At 45.7% G+C, this 15,453-nt stretch overlaps 1 protein-coding gene across 4 annotated transcripts; it reads left to right on the top strand.

Annotated features, from left to right (window-relative positions):
• The first annotated feature begins 2,273 nt into the window (after positions 1 to 2,273).
• Positions 2,274 to 15,167, top strand: LOC135373902 (zinc finger protein 436-like). 4 transcript variants are annotated; one of them, XR_010416652.1, is made up of 6 exons: positions 2,811 to 3,095; positions 5,142 to 5,234; positions 5,340 to 5,560; positions 8,212 to 8,358; positions 8,423 to 10,399; positions 14,631 to 15,167. XR_010416652.1 is itself a non-coding variant. In XM_064606955.1 (5 exons), the coding sequence occupies exons 3-5, from the start codon at positions 5,437 to 5,439 to the stop codon at positions 9,787 to 9,789; spliced, it is 1,638 nt and encodes a 545-aa protein (XP_064463025.1). In that variant the 5' UTR covers positions 2,274 to 2,560; positions 5,142 to 5,234; positions 5,340 to 5,436; the 3' UTR covers positions 9,790 to 15,167. The 4 variants fall into 4 exon arrangements, 2 of the variants coding, with proteins under 2 accessions (XP_064463025.1, XP_064463023.1); XR_010416651.1 differs by having other exon boundaries at positions 10,738 to 15,167; XM_064606955.1 differs by lacking the exon at positions 2,811 to 3,095 and adding an exon at positions 2,274 to 2,560 and having other exon boundaries at positions 8,423 to 15,167.
• The last annotated feature ends 286 nt before the right edge of the window (positions 15,168 to 15,453 follow it).

Raw genomic sequence — 15,453 nt, 5'->3', positions numbered from 1 at the left:
CGTGTACGCAACGAAACAAAAACGTGTTAATCACGGCAGGTAACGTCGTCTGCTATGGCGATTTGGTGGATTAAATAAATAACGCGAGTTCAGTGATATCGGGAAATAAATTATTTAATATGCGTGCCAGAAAACGCGATTTTATTGTATTTAGATGTATCATCACATTTTATTCCCTTTTCTTTACCCATGCAACGATATCAGCACCATTCTTTCCTTCTTTCCTCTGCGGCGCCTCCCGCGGTACGGTATGTGCTTTTAGTTTTTAGGGATGTCATTTAGAAACAGCCTTAAATTTTCGCTTCGAGGCATTAGAAATGTGGTGCTCAGTCAGTGTAGACGATATTCGGATCTTCACCGTTTTCATACCATAAATCTAACCTAAATTATCACCAAACTAACCCAGGACAAGAAGATACGAAGGCAGAAAAATAGGCGGTGTCAAGTTGCCGGTGATGAGTAGATCAGAGTGATATTAAACGGTAGGAGCAACTTATTTATTTCCACATGGTAACAAGTCTTTCGTGCACGAGACTGCACCGACTGCACTTCTTCAGGTTACTAGGACACTATAAACCAGGGTGTTGAACCGAAACGTTTTTCGTTCCGGATTTCGTTCCGGTTCTATCATAAACGGTTCGGTACCGGATCTGCTCCGGAGCAAAAAAATAACGGTTCATACTGGTTTTAACCGGTTCCGCTTCTGGTGGGCATATTCATTACCGAAAAAAAAATCAATGTTGCAAAATGTAAACCCGTTTATTCCACATACATTTTATTTGATATTAATAGGCAGCTGTGAAATTGGTAGCTCCTGGTTCCTGTAGGTGACTGTCTGTTCAAATATAGTGATGGGCAAGTCAGTTCATTTTTGTGAACTAATTCATTTAGTTCAGTTCACTCCACTGAACTGCCTAAAAGAATAGTTCATTCGTTCACCTGTTCGCAATTAAACACAATCAAGTAATATAGTCCCAAACTTTAAAGTGTCTCGACCAAGAGAGATACAACAAAATGATCTTGCAATTCAGTTTTCGAAAGGTTCGAGAACATCAACATAGCAAACGTAATCTTTTAGGTCGCTTTTTTATTTTGCTTTAATTTTCTACGTATATTTTTAACGAGAAAAGTAATGCACAGATCAATATGCAAGGTGCCGTCGTCGTTCAATGTTACAATCGTGTATTTCTGATCACTTACGTCTGCTTGCTGCGAATTTGAGAACACAGAAGTGTGATAGAGTAACCGCAGTTTCAACTCATTTCATTCAAATGCATGAGAGAGCTTGAAGAAAAGTACAATTCCACAACTGCGAGAAGGAGCTCAGAGCGATCTCAGCGCAATCAGTTCTAAATGATTTACTCTTGTTCAGCGTTCGCCGTTCATATAGTTCACTTGCCCAGAGTACTTCAATCCATACGGCGTTCAAAGCCGCTCTGCTGGCTCTCCCTCCCCGGCCCGTGGACGAGTCTGCGAGTACTTCCAAACGACCCGCGGCATCGTTTAGTTCTTTAGTTCATCCAGTTCTCTTCCTTCACACCTTCACACAGTCCACTCGAAGCTCTCCCTCCCCGCGCTTTTTCTTAAGCGCATGCGCTGTGGACTAGCAGCTTCTCTGACGGCCAACGGCAGACCCTGCGAGTGCTTCAAAACGTCCCGCGGCATCGTTTAGTTCTTTAGTTCATCCAGTTCTCTTCCTTCACACCTTCACTAAGTCCACTTGAAGCTCTGCCTCGCCGCACCGCCCGCGCTCTTCCTTAAGCGCATGCGCTGTGGACGAGCATCAGTTCTGACAGGCAACGGCAGGCTCTGCGAGTCCTTCAAAACGACTCGCGACGTCGTTTAGTTCTTTAGTTCATCCAGTTCTCTTCCTTCACACAGTCCACTTCAGCGCAGCGTAACAGCCACTCAAGGCCACAGCGTATGCGCCGTGGTCTCCCGCCCTTCTTCATGCGCGCATGTGCTTTGTTAGCTTTTCAAAACGTTCGTTAGATGGCGCAGATGTCACACTTGGAAGCGTATCAAAGCGTATGCGTTGTGGGTGTCGCGGCCCAATGAACTGAATTGAGGAACTAATGTTTTGGTTGTTGTTGAACTAGTTCGTTCAGTTCACCCGAATGACTAGTTCAGTTTGAAGGGTTCGTCCACGAACGACACATCACTACTCTGCACATGCTCGGAGAAATGATACCCGTCTGCACATGCTCGCTGCCATATGTAAACAATACGTATGGAGAATCATGAACTGTCCAAGCTTCAGGGCCCGCTTGCACGAAACAATCCTAAGTGTAACACTTGGCAAGTGTTGCACTAACGCGTTAGTGCACTAAGTTTAGGGTTGCGGTTAAGTGGCTTGCACGAACACTTCGACGACCGCCCTAAGTCAAGTATTCTAAAGTGGATCGTGGCTACGAGCAGTAGCAGTTTTCGGAGGCTCTCATTGGTAGAAAGAGAACTTCCGGAGTTCATCCCAGGAAGTCGTGCGTCACGGCATGTTTGGATTCTGGGAAGTCGTCTGCTTCTGCCGTCGCACGTAAACAGTTTGTAGAACCAAAATAAGGTATTGTACTATCATTGTAGCTGCAAGAACGAGTTAGGTCACTTGTTGCGTGCTTTTGTTAAATAAAATAAAGCCTGTGGCCCAAAGTATGTCTCGAATTGCTCGATGATTGGGAACTTATCGCCAACGGCAGTGCCGGTGAGAGGCACTTCGCGTGCGGCGATCATTTTGAGAGATGTTGGATGTTGCTAACGAAAAGCACAACACGTACGGCACCCACAGCATAAAAAAATGAGACGTTGTCAGTATTGCGAGGAAAATGCGTACTGTATTGCGAGATACAGTTGGGGCCAACGACGAATCTTCGATACACGGTTCATAGCGGCCGACATGTTAGTCCTAAGCTTTAGTGCGGTAGTTTAGGGTGCTCCTAGGACCCTTGGCCAGCGTCCTAAACTGCGCGGAGCGAGCGCCACCACTTTAGTGTTGTAGAAGTTTCGTGCAAGCCACTTACGGCTCCGGCACTACACTAAGTGGAGAACTCGTTAAGTATTACACTAAGTTTGTTTCGTGCAAGCGGGCCCAGGCAACACAGGTATACAATTTGTCAAAGAAGCAGTCATTACTGTAGAGGTTATAAATACAGTACCCTGTGAATACGAAGGAAAGAAATATGAGTAGAATTTGGGCAGGTTGCGGCTCTGTCTTTTTGTCATTATTCCTGTTCGGTCGCTGGAGTACGAAGGAAACAAACATGTATAATACGATGAAAGATGAAAGTCACTGAAAAGGTTAGCCAGCTGTAGGAGACGAACCCACATCTTCTGGATTACCGGTCCAGGGCTCTACCAATTGAGCTAAACTAACACGCCTTCTCAGCGAATATCGGGTATAACTGACTATGGCTAATACCCTAAAAAGTCAGGCCCTACATATGGTTAAATGCTGCAACACGCGCTGCATGAAGGGCTCTAAATTTCGCTCAATTTCAAAAAATACGACAAAATGTAAACGTACTAAGCCTCGAAAGGAAAACTACAGTGTTCGCCAAGATAAACTTCGGGGTTTGTAACGAACTTAAAACAAACAAGAACGGCGTCGGAAAGCCAAAGTAGATGTTAGAGGACGTCCCAAGCAATGGCCGACGGTTGGCAAAAGGTTGGGTGACAGTTGGTCAACGACTCTTTCGGCCATCCAACGTTGGCGCAGCGTTGCATAGTGATAGGCATAGCGAGTATTGGAAAGCCGTCGGCCAGGGTACAGATCCGTATCAAGAAAGGAGCTCGTTGGCCAAGCACTTGCCAAAGCTTCGATTATTCTCGCCTGGTGGGCGAGAGGGAAACGTAGAATGGTCTAGCGCTGCATAAGTTCGACTTTCGATGGGCCAAGGGAATTTCTCAAAACTAAAGCAGTAAGAAACAGAAGCATTACCTTCATGGCCAGTTAATACGACAAGCAATTCATCATTTCAGTGTCGTTTGTGTACGCGCCAAATTAAACTTAGACACGCCTAACCCTTCATTTTGACACACACGCAAACAGGTCTCTCAAATTTGCGGCAGCTCGCGAGACAAGTTATGTATGGTATCTGTTTTTCCTCAGGAAACGTTGTGGGAAATACGAACAACAAACAAATAATGGTATATCGTTACCTTACGCCGCGAGACAATTGATTCTGAAAATGAGGGACGCCGCAGGAATGCTTTGGTCTGTATCTTGGCACAAGCTTGGCACAACGTAGGCTGGCCAATGCTTGGCAAATCGTTGGCTGGGTAGGCCAGCCTAACTATAGCCTAGCTTGGCCTAACCTTTGTTTGTTGCTTGGGGTATTATGCCCCGAAATTTGATGTCAATAATTCCGCTATGTGTGTTTCTCTACGGATAAATCGTGAAAATTAAAAAAAAACGCCGCTGCCTAATCGGCTAGACCTGTGTTTCAGCACCTTCCCGTCAGATGACGAAATTGTCGAACGCGGCGTTGCAGAGTACGAGTCTGCATTTAGTTCCACTGGTTTCGATGTCGTCTGCAACGTTGCGCTCGACCGTTTCGCCATCTGACGGGAAGGACCTGAAACACAGGTATAGCCGATTAGGCAGCGGCGTTCTTTTTTCTACGATTTATCCGTAGAGAAACACACCAAGCGGAATTATCGACATAAAATTTCGGGGCATAATATGTCCTCTAACATCTTAGCTTTCCAACACTGTTCTTATCTGTTTTATCTTTGTTACAAACCCCGAAGTTTATCTTGGCGAACCCTGTATATCTTGACTGGTTTTCATTAAAAAGAATGAGTGAGCAAAAGAAATGCATCCAGATCAAGGAGTGTTCATCATGCTATGTGGAAACACGTTGATTGATTTGTTGGTAAAAGAAAAATCTGGAGATTTTAGTCCCAAAACTACTCTGGACTGGCTACTCTAGGACGTGTTCAGGAAATATGTTCATTCATATGTTCATATGTTCATTCCAACCTCATTCACTGCCTAGTTGTCTACCGCAGGTGTACCACAATAGCTTCACTTTTTGAAGCTTTTTATTATCTCGCCAGGCTTTGTTCATCACCATTTTCATCTTCCAGATGCCGCGCGTTGAATCTAGGAAGTATTCAGATAAAGCACCATGTTTCTTTCTCAACAGGGAACGATATCTACACAGGATCTTGTCAAGAATGTCTCACTGACAGCTCTCAATTGGGAACCCATGCAGACATAGCTTACCCTCCGACACGCAGTGAGTCATTGTTTTCATATTCTGCATGAGATTGTGGAGACTGTTGTGATATTGTTTTCACTTCCAATCCCACTTGTCCCTTTCTTGTGCTTTACATGGGACAAGGACAGCAAACTGTTTACTCTGTGTTAAAGAAGAGGCAAGAGATACTTGTGTCTTGGAGTCATCACGTTCCAGCCCTTCAGATTCACAACACCGAGAAATGCAGCCATCTGCAGAGTTCAGTGGTCAGCTCGTGAGAATAAAATTGGAACCACCTGATGTTCCATGTCTACCAGAAGAGGCCCAGATACAGCAACAGCACTGCATGGAGTCTTCATCAGGAGGTGATGCTGATGCTAAGATCCTTCTAAAATACAGGGTGCGGCACTCAAGTGTGCCACATTTCCGTCACTTCATAAAAAAAAAAAAAAAGATAAAGTCCAACTCGCATGAAATTTTGCACAGTGAGAGCCATTTTCCTGAAGTTTTTTAGCATTCATTTTCATTTATCTTCTTTTCTTATGAAGTGACGGAAATGTGGCACACTTGAGTGCCGCACCCTGTATATACCCATGTCTTATAGAATGTTCCTCAGGAACATGTCACAATAAGTTTTTGTCAACATAGTACTCTGATGATGAACCTTTCTAAAGATGATGTCATGGGTCTTGGTGTCTGGTCAGAGTTGACACTGGGGTACACCTTAAAAAAATATTGTAGAGGTTGTTTCTTTGGGTGTTGTGTCAAATTGAATGTGTTTTATTGCAACGTATCTTAAAAGCATCCCATTTGTATGCAGAAAAACGAAATCAATCAATCAATAAGTTGCACTAGAGCAGGTTCCTTGCACTGCATTGACGTTACACTGCAAAAAAAATGTGACCGGTGTGATAACTGTGGATCAGTACAGTATGTGCGGAATTAATTACTCAAAAACTCCGCTTGGGGGGGGACACACCGAGAGAAATAAAATAGGCTCCCCTGCAAAATCGGGTTCAAAAAATATTAACAATGATCAAACAAGACGGGAAAAAAACCTAGATACTTCACACAAATGATTGCACTGTATTGTTGCCCTTGCTCACTGCTTCCACTTGGAAAAGAAATAGAAACGTCAGACAGAAGCTCTGACCTTATTGGCGCCTGATGGTTATGGACTTGTTTAATTTGACGCCCGAAAATTAAAACATGGACAGTGGCAGCAGTATGCCAAACAGGGGTAAAAACAGTGGTTATTGTAACTGAACATTATATTTCATGCATAATTCTTCATTAACTTTTTTGAGAGGGCAGCTTTCTTCTGACTGTCAAGAGCTCACAGGCCTCAGAATAGCTGAGCACGGGCCATGTGGTCTTTGAGACCCCTGCAGTAGAGCGTGACTAGTTCATAGATAGGGTAATTAGTAGAGATGGAACGAATCCAGAATTTTCCGAATCCAAGTCCAAGGAAGGTTCTGCGAATCTACGAATCTTACAAATCTTAAACAAAGTGTCGAAAAAGCCAGTAGAAAGAATACTTCTACTGAAAAGTGTTTTGAAGCAGAATGTGATATTATTTGTGTAATGAAAAACAAATTAAATAATAGTTCACTTTCAGAAAAAAAACATACCCACATACAGGGTGTGTGCAGAAAAACGTGACCCGCATTTTTACATGGAACTCGTTGTCTACTTAGCCGAGGAACTTCTGGTGGCGCATGACGGTGTATTTATGCGTGCGAAAGCTAAAAAAAAAATTCTGGAAGCCATACTCAGTGTAAAAAAATAAACAGAGCGCGAAAACATGAGCTTCCATGCATTAGAATAGGGCGGTCATGACAGTGCATAGTAGTGCATTTCGGTCTCAAGAGAGTTATGCGCAGGCACCGCTAGGGGTACTGCCGATGAGCATCCATGTGGGACATCGTTTCGATTTAGGCACCGATAGCTCCCCTAGCGGGACTTGAACACAACTCTCCTACGTCCACCATGTTGCCCTTTCACATACATGTTTCCCTATTCTGATGCACGGAAGCCAACGTTTTGGTTGTTCCGTTTATTTTTTAAGCTGAGTATGGCTTCCACAATTTTTCTGCAGATTTCGCATGCATAAATGTGCCATCGTGCGCCACCGGAAGTTCGTTAGTTAGGTAGGCAACAAGCTACGTGCCCAAATGCGGGTCACGTTTTTCTGCACACACCCTGTATTTCTTAAATGTAACTTATTTAACGTGTTGTTCGTCGGCTACAAGAAATGCATAAATTGTCGAATCTGAATTGTTTCCAGAAATCTAAGAAACAATCAAAAGCTAAACCATGCTACTTTCAACCTTGTAATGTAAGAGTTCCTGCATAAGCTCTTTCAATCCAGAGCGATGTCAATAAACAAACAAGAATACATCCACCGGCCAATCAGGCTTTCGGGGGACTCTGCAGGCTCCATCTAAAAAAAAAAAAAGAAACAACCAAATGTGGTCGGTGCATTCGAAAGATTCTATTTGCCGTTTTGGGCACTAGAATTCGGATTTCCGAATCTTGAATCCGTGTTTAAGATTAGAGGATTTGCAAATTTGGTTGGCACATCCCTTCTACCGTGTTTACCGGTGAGGTGCTCTGAAGAGGTCCTGCGCGTTATCTAGCTTATATCTAGCTTATCTAACTGGACTTCATAGCAATTAATGATGCTGCTTAAGGATGCTATTGAGCAGTCAGTAATCCTGAATTCATTTCAGAAGGCTGGCATGATTGAGTAGGGACGCGAAGCTAAATATGTTTCAAATAAAGCACCTGCATATCTTATACACCGCTTTGGTTCATTGTGTATAGTGGTGGCAGTACAGAAGCGTGTAGCAACATTGTGGTGTGTGTTATGCACGGGACTTTTTTCAAGTTCGGCCCGTTTTTAGAGGTGCGCGTTATACACAGAAAAATATGGTAATTAGCTAATGAGGCGACTGTCACATGACTTCAAGCTTTGCAATGTGGCTTACTCCTCCCCTTTCTTGTTTTACTTCAGGAGTGACGGCTGGGATGTGTAAAGAAGAACCCCAAGAGGAATCATCAAATGAACATCCAATCATGGAAGTGAAAACTGAGCCTTACAACACTGCAGTATTGGCAGGGCAGGACAGAATGGGACACAGCCATGACTCAGCATCAGAGGGTAAATACCGTAAGCATATTTTTACTCGCGATGTATTAATTTTCGCAAATTTCCGCAATTTCAGGAGCAGGAGAAAGCACTGGCATGCTTCCTATCGAGGACCAGCCCAGAGGCACTTGCGATCAAGCATCTTCCAGTTGCACTTCTTCAAGTACCCAGTTTGAGATCAGCACAACAACGGCCAGAAAGCATCCCAACGGCATTGCACCAGTCACTAGGAACGGTCGGCACACGGAAGATCCTTCAGACAAGAGCGAGACTCAAGGGCCAAGCAAATCGTCAATGTCTAGCCACAAGAAAGATGGGCAGTGCAACTGCAACATCTGTTTGGCAACATGCATCGGCCACGTGGAACTTCAGCTCAAACCTCACAAAACGAAGTCATTTATGTGCCAAACATGTTCAGCAACATTCTGTCACGCGTCAGCGCTGCGAATGCATGCAAAACATCACACGAGAGAAGAGTTGCAAAAGTGCATGCCACATGCACTTGCATGCACGTCGAAGACTAGCCTGAAACGCCAGAAGATTGTACACAGTGATGAGTCGGAAAAGTGTCCCACCAATCCTACATCGGATGCTCAGGTGGGGGAGAAGGATCTCGGGCATCACCTCTGTCCGGCTGCACTTGCGCAGCCTGGGAGTGATGAGAACCACAGTAATGAGAAACCATTCAAGTGCAATATCTGTCTTGCAGATTTCAGCGACAGCACGAGCCTGTGGCATCACAAACGGACACACACAGTTATGAAAGCATACAAGTGTGATCTCTGCCCTGCAGAGTTCAGCCGTACCTCGAATCTGCGGCGTCACCAGAAGAAACACACGGGCGACAAGCAACACAAGTGCAGTTTTTGCCCCGCAGTGTTCCTCCATCTCCAGTACCTGAAGACCCACGTGCGGACTCACACTGGCGAGAAGCCCTACAAGTGCGACCTCTGTCCTGCGGAGTTCAGCCTGAGCACAACCCTGCTGCGTCACAAGCGAACCCACACGGGTGAGAAGCCACACAAGTGCGATCTCTGCCCTGCAGAGTTCTGCTGGATCTCGCAGCTGCACCGTCACATGCACACGCATACGGGCGAGAAGCCCTACAAGTGCGATTTCTGTCCAGCAAAGTTTGGCTACGGCATGCATCGACGGCGTCACATGCGGATGCACACGGGCGAGAAGCCATACAAGTGCAATCTCTGTCCTGCAGAGTTCAGTGACAGCACGCACCTACAGCGTCACATGCGGACACACACGGGTGAGAAGCCCTACAAGTGCGATGTCTGTCCTGCAGAGTTCAGCCAGAGCACCAGCCTGTCGCGTCACAAGAGGACACACACGGGCGAAAGGCCATACAAGTGCGATCTCTGCCCTGCAGAGTTCACTCAGAACAGGAGTCTGCGCAGTCACAAGTGGACACACATGGAAGACAAGCCATAAAGGAGTACAACCACTGTCCTGCAGAGTTCACTCATGGCAAAAACTTATGGTGCCACAAGTGGACACACATGAACAAGGAACTAGCCAAAGTATGTGCCTGCAACATCATAAGCACACACGCACTAGCTAAAGCATTACAAGTGTAATCTCTAATCTGTGCCCTGCAGATTTCAGCCAGCGCTCATATCTGCAGAATCACCAGCGCGCTTGCACGCACTCGCAGACGAGAAGACCCGCTAGTGTAATCTCTGTCCTACAGAGCTCAGCCGGAGCATGCACTTGCAGTGTCACAAGAGTGAGAAACCATGCAAGTGTAGTCTGTGCCCTGCAGAGCCTAGCCAGAGCACACACCAGAAGTGTCGCTAGCAGACACGTAGAGCATGAAGCCGTACAAGTGCAATCTGCGCCATGCAGGCTTCAGCAGCAGCACGAATCTGCACAATACTAACATGGGACACACGATGGAAAAGCCACCAAAGTGTGACATCTGTCCTGCAGTGTTCGACCACAACACAAATTGTCCCACAAGCAGACACACATGGCCGAGGAGACCTACAAGGGCTATCTCTCTCCTGCAGAATTCATCCACAGTGCAAACTGAGGGCATCACGTGCGTACCGTATTTACCCGATTCTAACCGTCCCCCGAATCTAACGAGCAGGTGATCGTTGCGTCGTATTCATGAAAAAAATGTTGAAAAGTACACATCGTGACAGACAACAGTAATTCATACAGCATTACTGTCCTCGTCAGATGTTTATTTGTCACTATCGACAGCTAAAAGGCAGTTCTCCCCAGTCCAGTCAAGCGCGTCTTTTACAAATTACACAGACAATTTGTAATTTACAAATTACACAGATAGACTTTTGTGTGTAGTAAGGTCCGTATGCCTCACTCCACACACTTCGCACGCAAAGTCTTAGATCCTATTATTTTTTTGTGTTACAGAGTTTTAAAAATCGCCCATTATCGAGGCGCCCGCCGACCATAGTGCAAAGCAGAGCCCAGCAGCTCCATGAAATAGGTGGGACGTCACCACTTTCACCGGTTGCTCTGCGGCTCTACGTCGTAGCTCTTCCGTTCCGGTAACTTCGCCGCGTCCCTGCGCACAGGCCTCGTTGTGAGGACAGGAAACTACGCACTTCCGTTGCGCGCTTGGTACTATGTCACACAGAGGTTGGGCGAGGAGGAGGCGAGCCAAAAGTGAAAGTAGCTCCTCACGTTCCGTATAACCTTGTGACGTGGGAGCACAGCTTGAAGGGGTTTCAACCGTAGAACTCTCACTAGAAACCAAGCCAGCAGGGGGGGGGGCATCTGAACATGTGAGCCGCCATGATCGATACGGTAGGCCTAGCTTGTTACGAACGGTGTCTCCTACGAGCTCTGTGCACCGTTTTTTGATGTCGCAGCACAAGGTTTAAACCGTACGATACTCTTTCCCTACGGAATCCAAACGCGCAGGTGATGGCAGACAGAACAAACACATTTGCACACGGCATTGCACGCGGAGCCCACCGGAAGCGGAAGCGACTTGCATTGGATTGGATACCATTGCGCCGAATGCGCCTGGTCTTCACACGTGGAAAGGCTGTGGCCGAATCAGACCGAATCCACAATATCGATCATGGCACCTCCCGGACTTGGACATTGGGAGAGGGTCTTGCCTCCTCACAACTCCCTTGCTCTCCCCCATCACTCTCTCCCCCAGCTTTTCTTCTAGACTGTCTACTTATGATTTCTATGGTTTCAACGGAGATGTCTGGCACCCATAAATCTACATTTCAACCACGAATTCGCTTAATATTCGGGATTTTATTCACAACCGCAGACTGGGGAAGGCATCTCCAAGTGTTATCTTTTCAGGATGACACGCCTTGCCGCGAGGCACGCTTCGGTTGGATGGATGGAATGTAGGGGCACCCCTGGTGGGACTCTTGGTATCGGGGGTACAGCAGCACTTTACATAGTGTGCGGGCATCCCAGCAACAGTTTCAGACTCCTTCGTTTATCACTAACGCGTTCTACTGTGCTGTTATTGCTGTTTGTGGTCCGTCGATAGTTTCCACGTTTTTTTCATTCTGTTCGTGTTGGCCGTGGTAAGTGGCACCTGCGTCTCCTGCCCCCAGGCGGCGTTGCTGTTCGTCCTCTATCCTTTCCTGTCGTGTTGTTCAGTCGTCTGTGCTCTGGATTGTAATTTCCCTCTCTTTTTTCCTGTTCTTTGTCGTCCATTGCCCCAATCAGTCCTTAGTTATTCTGAGTTCTACATTGTAGTTCTCATCCTCCCAGAACTCCAGGGCTTCTCGTAGCGAGCATGTCCTGTACGCCTCTAGAGCAGCGCATTCCAGAATCACCTGTGATGTAGTTTCAGTTTGTCCACTCTTGCACAGTTGGCAACATTGATCAAGCTGGTCAAATTTGCTTCTGTGCTCTCTCGTCCTCAGCATTCCACTCCTCGTCTTGAACAGCAGGCCACTCTCTCTGGAGTTGTCGTATAGCTGATAACACTTTTTATGCCTGTTTTCCCCTCTCTCTATACCTGTAACGCAGGCTTGTTCACCCCAGAGTTGTGCCTAACTCGTTACAAGTAACTCGTTACTTGATAACTGTTACTTTTTTTGGTAAGGAAGTAACGATTCAGTTACTTTTTAAAATATGGTAATAGTAACGGAATCAGTTACAAAAATTGGTAACTCGTTACTGACGTTACTCGTTCCTTTTCTTCAGCACGGGGGAGCCCATTTCGGCACTCCGTGTGGCGCAATGCGTGCAAATCTGACCTGCGTGACCCACGACCACGTGTGACTCAAAGTATTATTGCAATCCCTCGCTGGATGTGTTGTTGTATTTTCTCTTGTTTCCGTAATCTCTGACCATCACTCCTTCCCAAGAATGGGCACCAATTGTGCATTGGCTACAAACGTTTCGACTTCTAGCCTTTCCTTGTCTTTGCTGAGCTTCTGAGCGCCCTAAATTATGACGCAGCCCCTCGTCTGTTTTTGGGAACCGTTGGTGATCGGTGGCACGAATACCGGTGTCTTTTCTTGTGTTCTCATAGTCTCCAACCACCCCCACTTCGGAAAGAAGGAAGGGTCCAAGCAAGCTGATATAGACTCATGGTAAGGGGCCGCGAGACACGGAACACGAAGGACGGACGACAAATTATCAGACTCAGCAAAAGGTTTATTACAATGACCCATACCTAAGACGCGACGCAGAGGGGCAACAAGACAAAACGAAGGGTCACTATTCACGTTGCCACGTATGGCGGCATGTTTGTTGGCTCCTAACTATGCGGCGGTAACGTAAAAGTAACTCGTTACCTGTGAGTAACGAGAACTCGTTACTTTTGTATGTCGGTAACGAGTAACGGATTTAGTTACTTTTTTCGGAAGTAACGGGTAACGGTATTTAGTTCCTTTCTTTTGGTAATGGGCACAAGTCTGGTTCACCCATCCGTGGTTTCCAATCTTCTGTTTCCATGTTTCGGATTTGTTGGTGCAATTTCCCTTTGGTTGGCTTAAGTGAAGTCTGGTCTATTAGCACGATGGGCACCTGTCCATTTTTGTCCAAGTTTTCTCGTTCGGAGAATCCATTTTGTACAAATTCATGCCAGGATCGTGGCCTTGTCGACTATGTGCGGCAACCTGTGGTCGGCCATGTCAATCAATCTGCTCTCATAGAAGATTTTGCTGAAAGCCTCCCTGGCTTCAAAGAAAGAGTCCTAGATCACTGCCTCGTTTGGTATACGTTTGTGTCCTCTAAGGGCCATACGACCCATTTCCCTTTGTTTACGTTCCAGGAACTCTCTCGTGCCAGCCCAGAGCCATTGGCCATATGTCAGTCCACCACTTTCCACAGTTCATACACTACTTGCTTATGGTTGTAGCTCCTTAGTGCCACTCTATTTAGGTATCCCAATGCTCCCTTTGCTCATATGTCTTTTAGTCATATTTTGTGAACCCAGTTTTGCATTCCTTCTATGATAACCCCTACATAGGTGGACATGTCTTGGATCGTACATTCTGTGTTCTCTGGGAGTGCGTTCAGGTGCACAATTGCACGTTTTGTGGTGTTAAACTTGAGCCCTCTTTTTGATGTGAATTTCCCACAGTGGTTGAGCACTATCTGTAGTTCCTCTTTTTGCTCTGATAAAAAGGGAATGTCTGCCTGTAGTAGTCCTGCGATTGTTAGCTGGTGCTGTTCTCCATTTTCCCAACATTTTAGGTGTAGACCCATACCTGATTTTACGAGGCCGCCTTCTTGCTCTGCTATGTATACAGTCAAACCTCGTTACAACGAACTCTGATACTACGAATTTTCGCTTATTACAAAGTTTTATCTTAGTTTGGTTGGTTGCGCTTTGTTTTTTCTTAAAGGGGCACTAGGATGCAAAAACAACTTGCTCTCAAATGAAAGTCCGTGTTTCAGTTTGTGCAATTCAACAAAATTAGTTCACACAACGCTACCGTTTAGAAGGAAAAAGGCAATGAAAACAGCCGTCTTTGGCAGCAACAAATAGCATCCTCAAAAGACAAAGATTGGTGGCATCCAATGAAACAGCAGGAGAGGCGCGCACGTGGATGTGTGAATTTGGAACAGGTCCGATCGTAGTGTTCCGTATATGCGCGGCATGTTGCGTACATGAAAAAAATCAAATTTGCTTGCAGTTAGTATTCGAGAACAAACAGGGGTTGGCTGTATACAGGGTGTTCCATGTGTAGTGATCCAAAAATTTAACTTGACGCAATTTTGGAAGGCTTTGGACAATTATTCATTGAGGGGAATTTTTTAAATCCAACTTCGAAAATTGCAATGGCAACCTCCCTTTTTTTTTTTTACAGGAATGTGAAGTCGTGCACAGATAACTGTGCTCGACAAGAATTATGCACAGTATAGCAACTGACACAGTCGGAAAAAAAAAGAAGTAAAAGTGCTGGATCAGACCTGCCTGATTGATGGTCGCAAAAAAGCACGCACGAAAGGTGCGGCGAGTGTGGCGCTCACGTGGCGTTACATCGCAGGGTGACCCACAAATAACCTGAGGGCAGGACTACTCACAGGACCCCCAGCACAACAAATCTACAAAAGTGCTGTCTCAGTATTGAAAATAGTTCCTGGGATGGGTTACCCTACAGCCTGAGGACAATGCCAAAACCTGTACAAAATCGACCATACAGCCTCACAAACATGTGCCTAGGTAACCCAGTCACCTGTTTGCAAGTCTATCCAGTATCATTCACTGCTTGTATGTCATTATGAGGAAGATGAAATGCGCCGAACTGTGTTCCGTGAACTTTTGACCAGCATTGTTCCTCGAAATAAAATGATCAAAATCCCCATTATAAAATAAACTACTGTAAATAAATGTTATCAGACTATTCAGTGCGAAGTGGCTATATGAGCGACGTACAGATATGGAGAGAGGACTGCAGGAAGGAGTGGGGGACAGGGGGGAAAGTGTGTGTCCTGGGTTGGACCTCAGGTGAATTGTGCCGACATTTGTCTGAAAAGTCTTCGGAAAACCTAGGGAAAACCTCCGACAGCACAGTACAGTGATAGAATTTGGCTATGCTGTCTGAGATTTTCCGGAATGAAAACTAATATCTAATAATATATAAGGAATAAAATAGCTCGAAGATAAGTATCAGTCTCCATAAGAAAAGC

Source organism: Ornithodoros turicata, unplaced genomic scaffold (genome assembly GCF_037126465.1).
Source record: "Ornithodoros turicata isolate Travis unplaced genomic scaffold, ASM3712646v1 Chromosome34, whole genome shotgun sequence".
Taxonomy (NCBI): Eukaryota; Metazoa; Arthropoda; class Arachnida; order Ixodida; family Argasidae; genus Ornithodoros; species Ornithodoros turicata.
This window is presented reverse-complemented; position numbering and strand designations above follow the sequence as displayed.

Excerpts from the sequence above, each read along its gene's own strand:
- LOC135373902 (XM_064606955.1), top strand. The coding sequence starts at position 5,437 with ATGCAGCCATCTGCAGAGTTCAGTGGTCAGCTCGTGAGAATAAAATTG. Across the intron at positions 5,561-8,211 it reads CATGGAGTCTTCATCAGGAG|GAGTGACGGCTGGGATGTGT; the intron begins GTGATGCTGATG and ends GTTTTACTTCAG. Across the intron at positions 8,359-8,422 it reads CCATGACTCAGCATCAGAGG|GAGCAGGAGAAAGCACTGGC; the intron begins GTAAATACCGTA and ends CCGCAATTTCAG.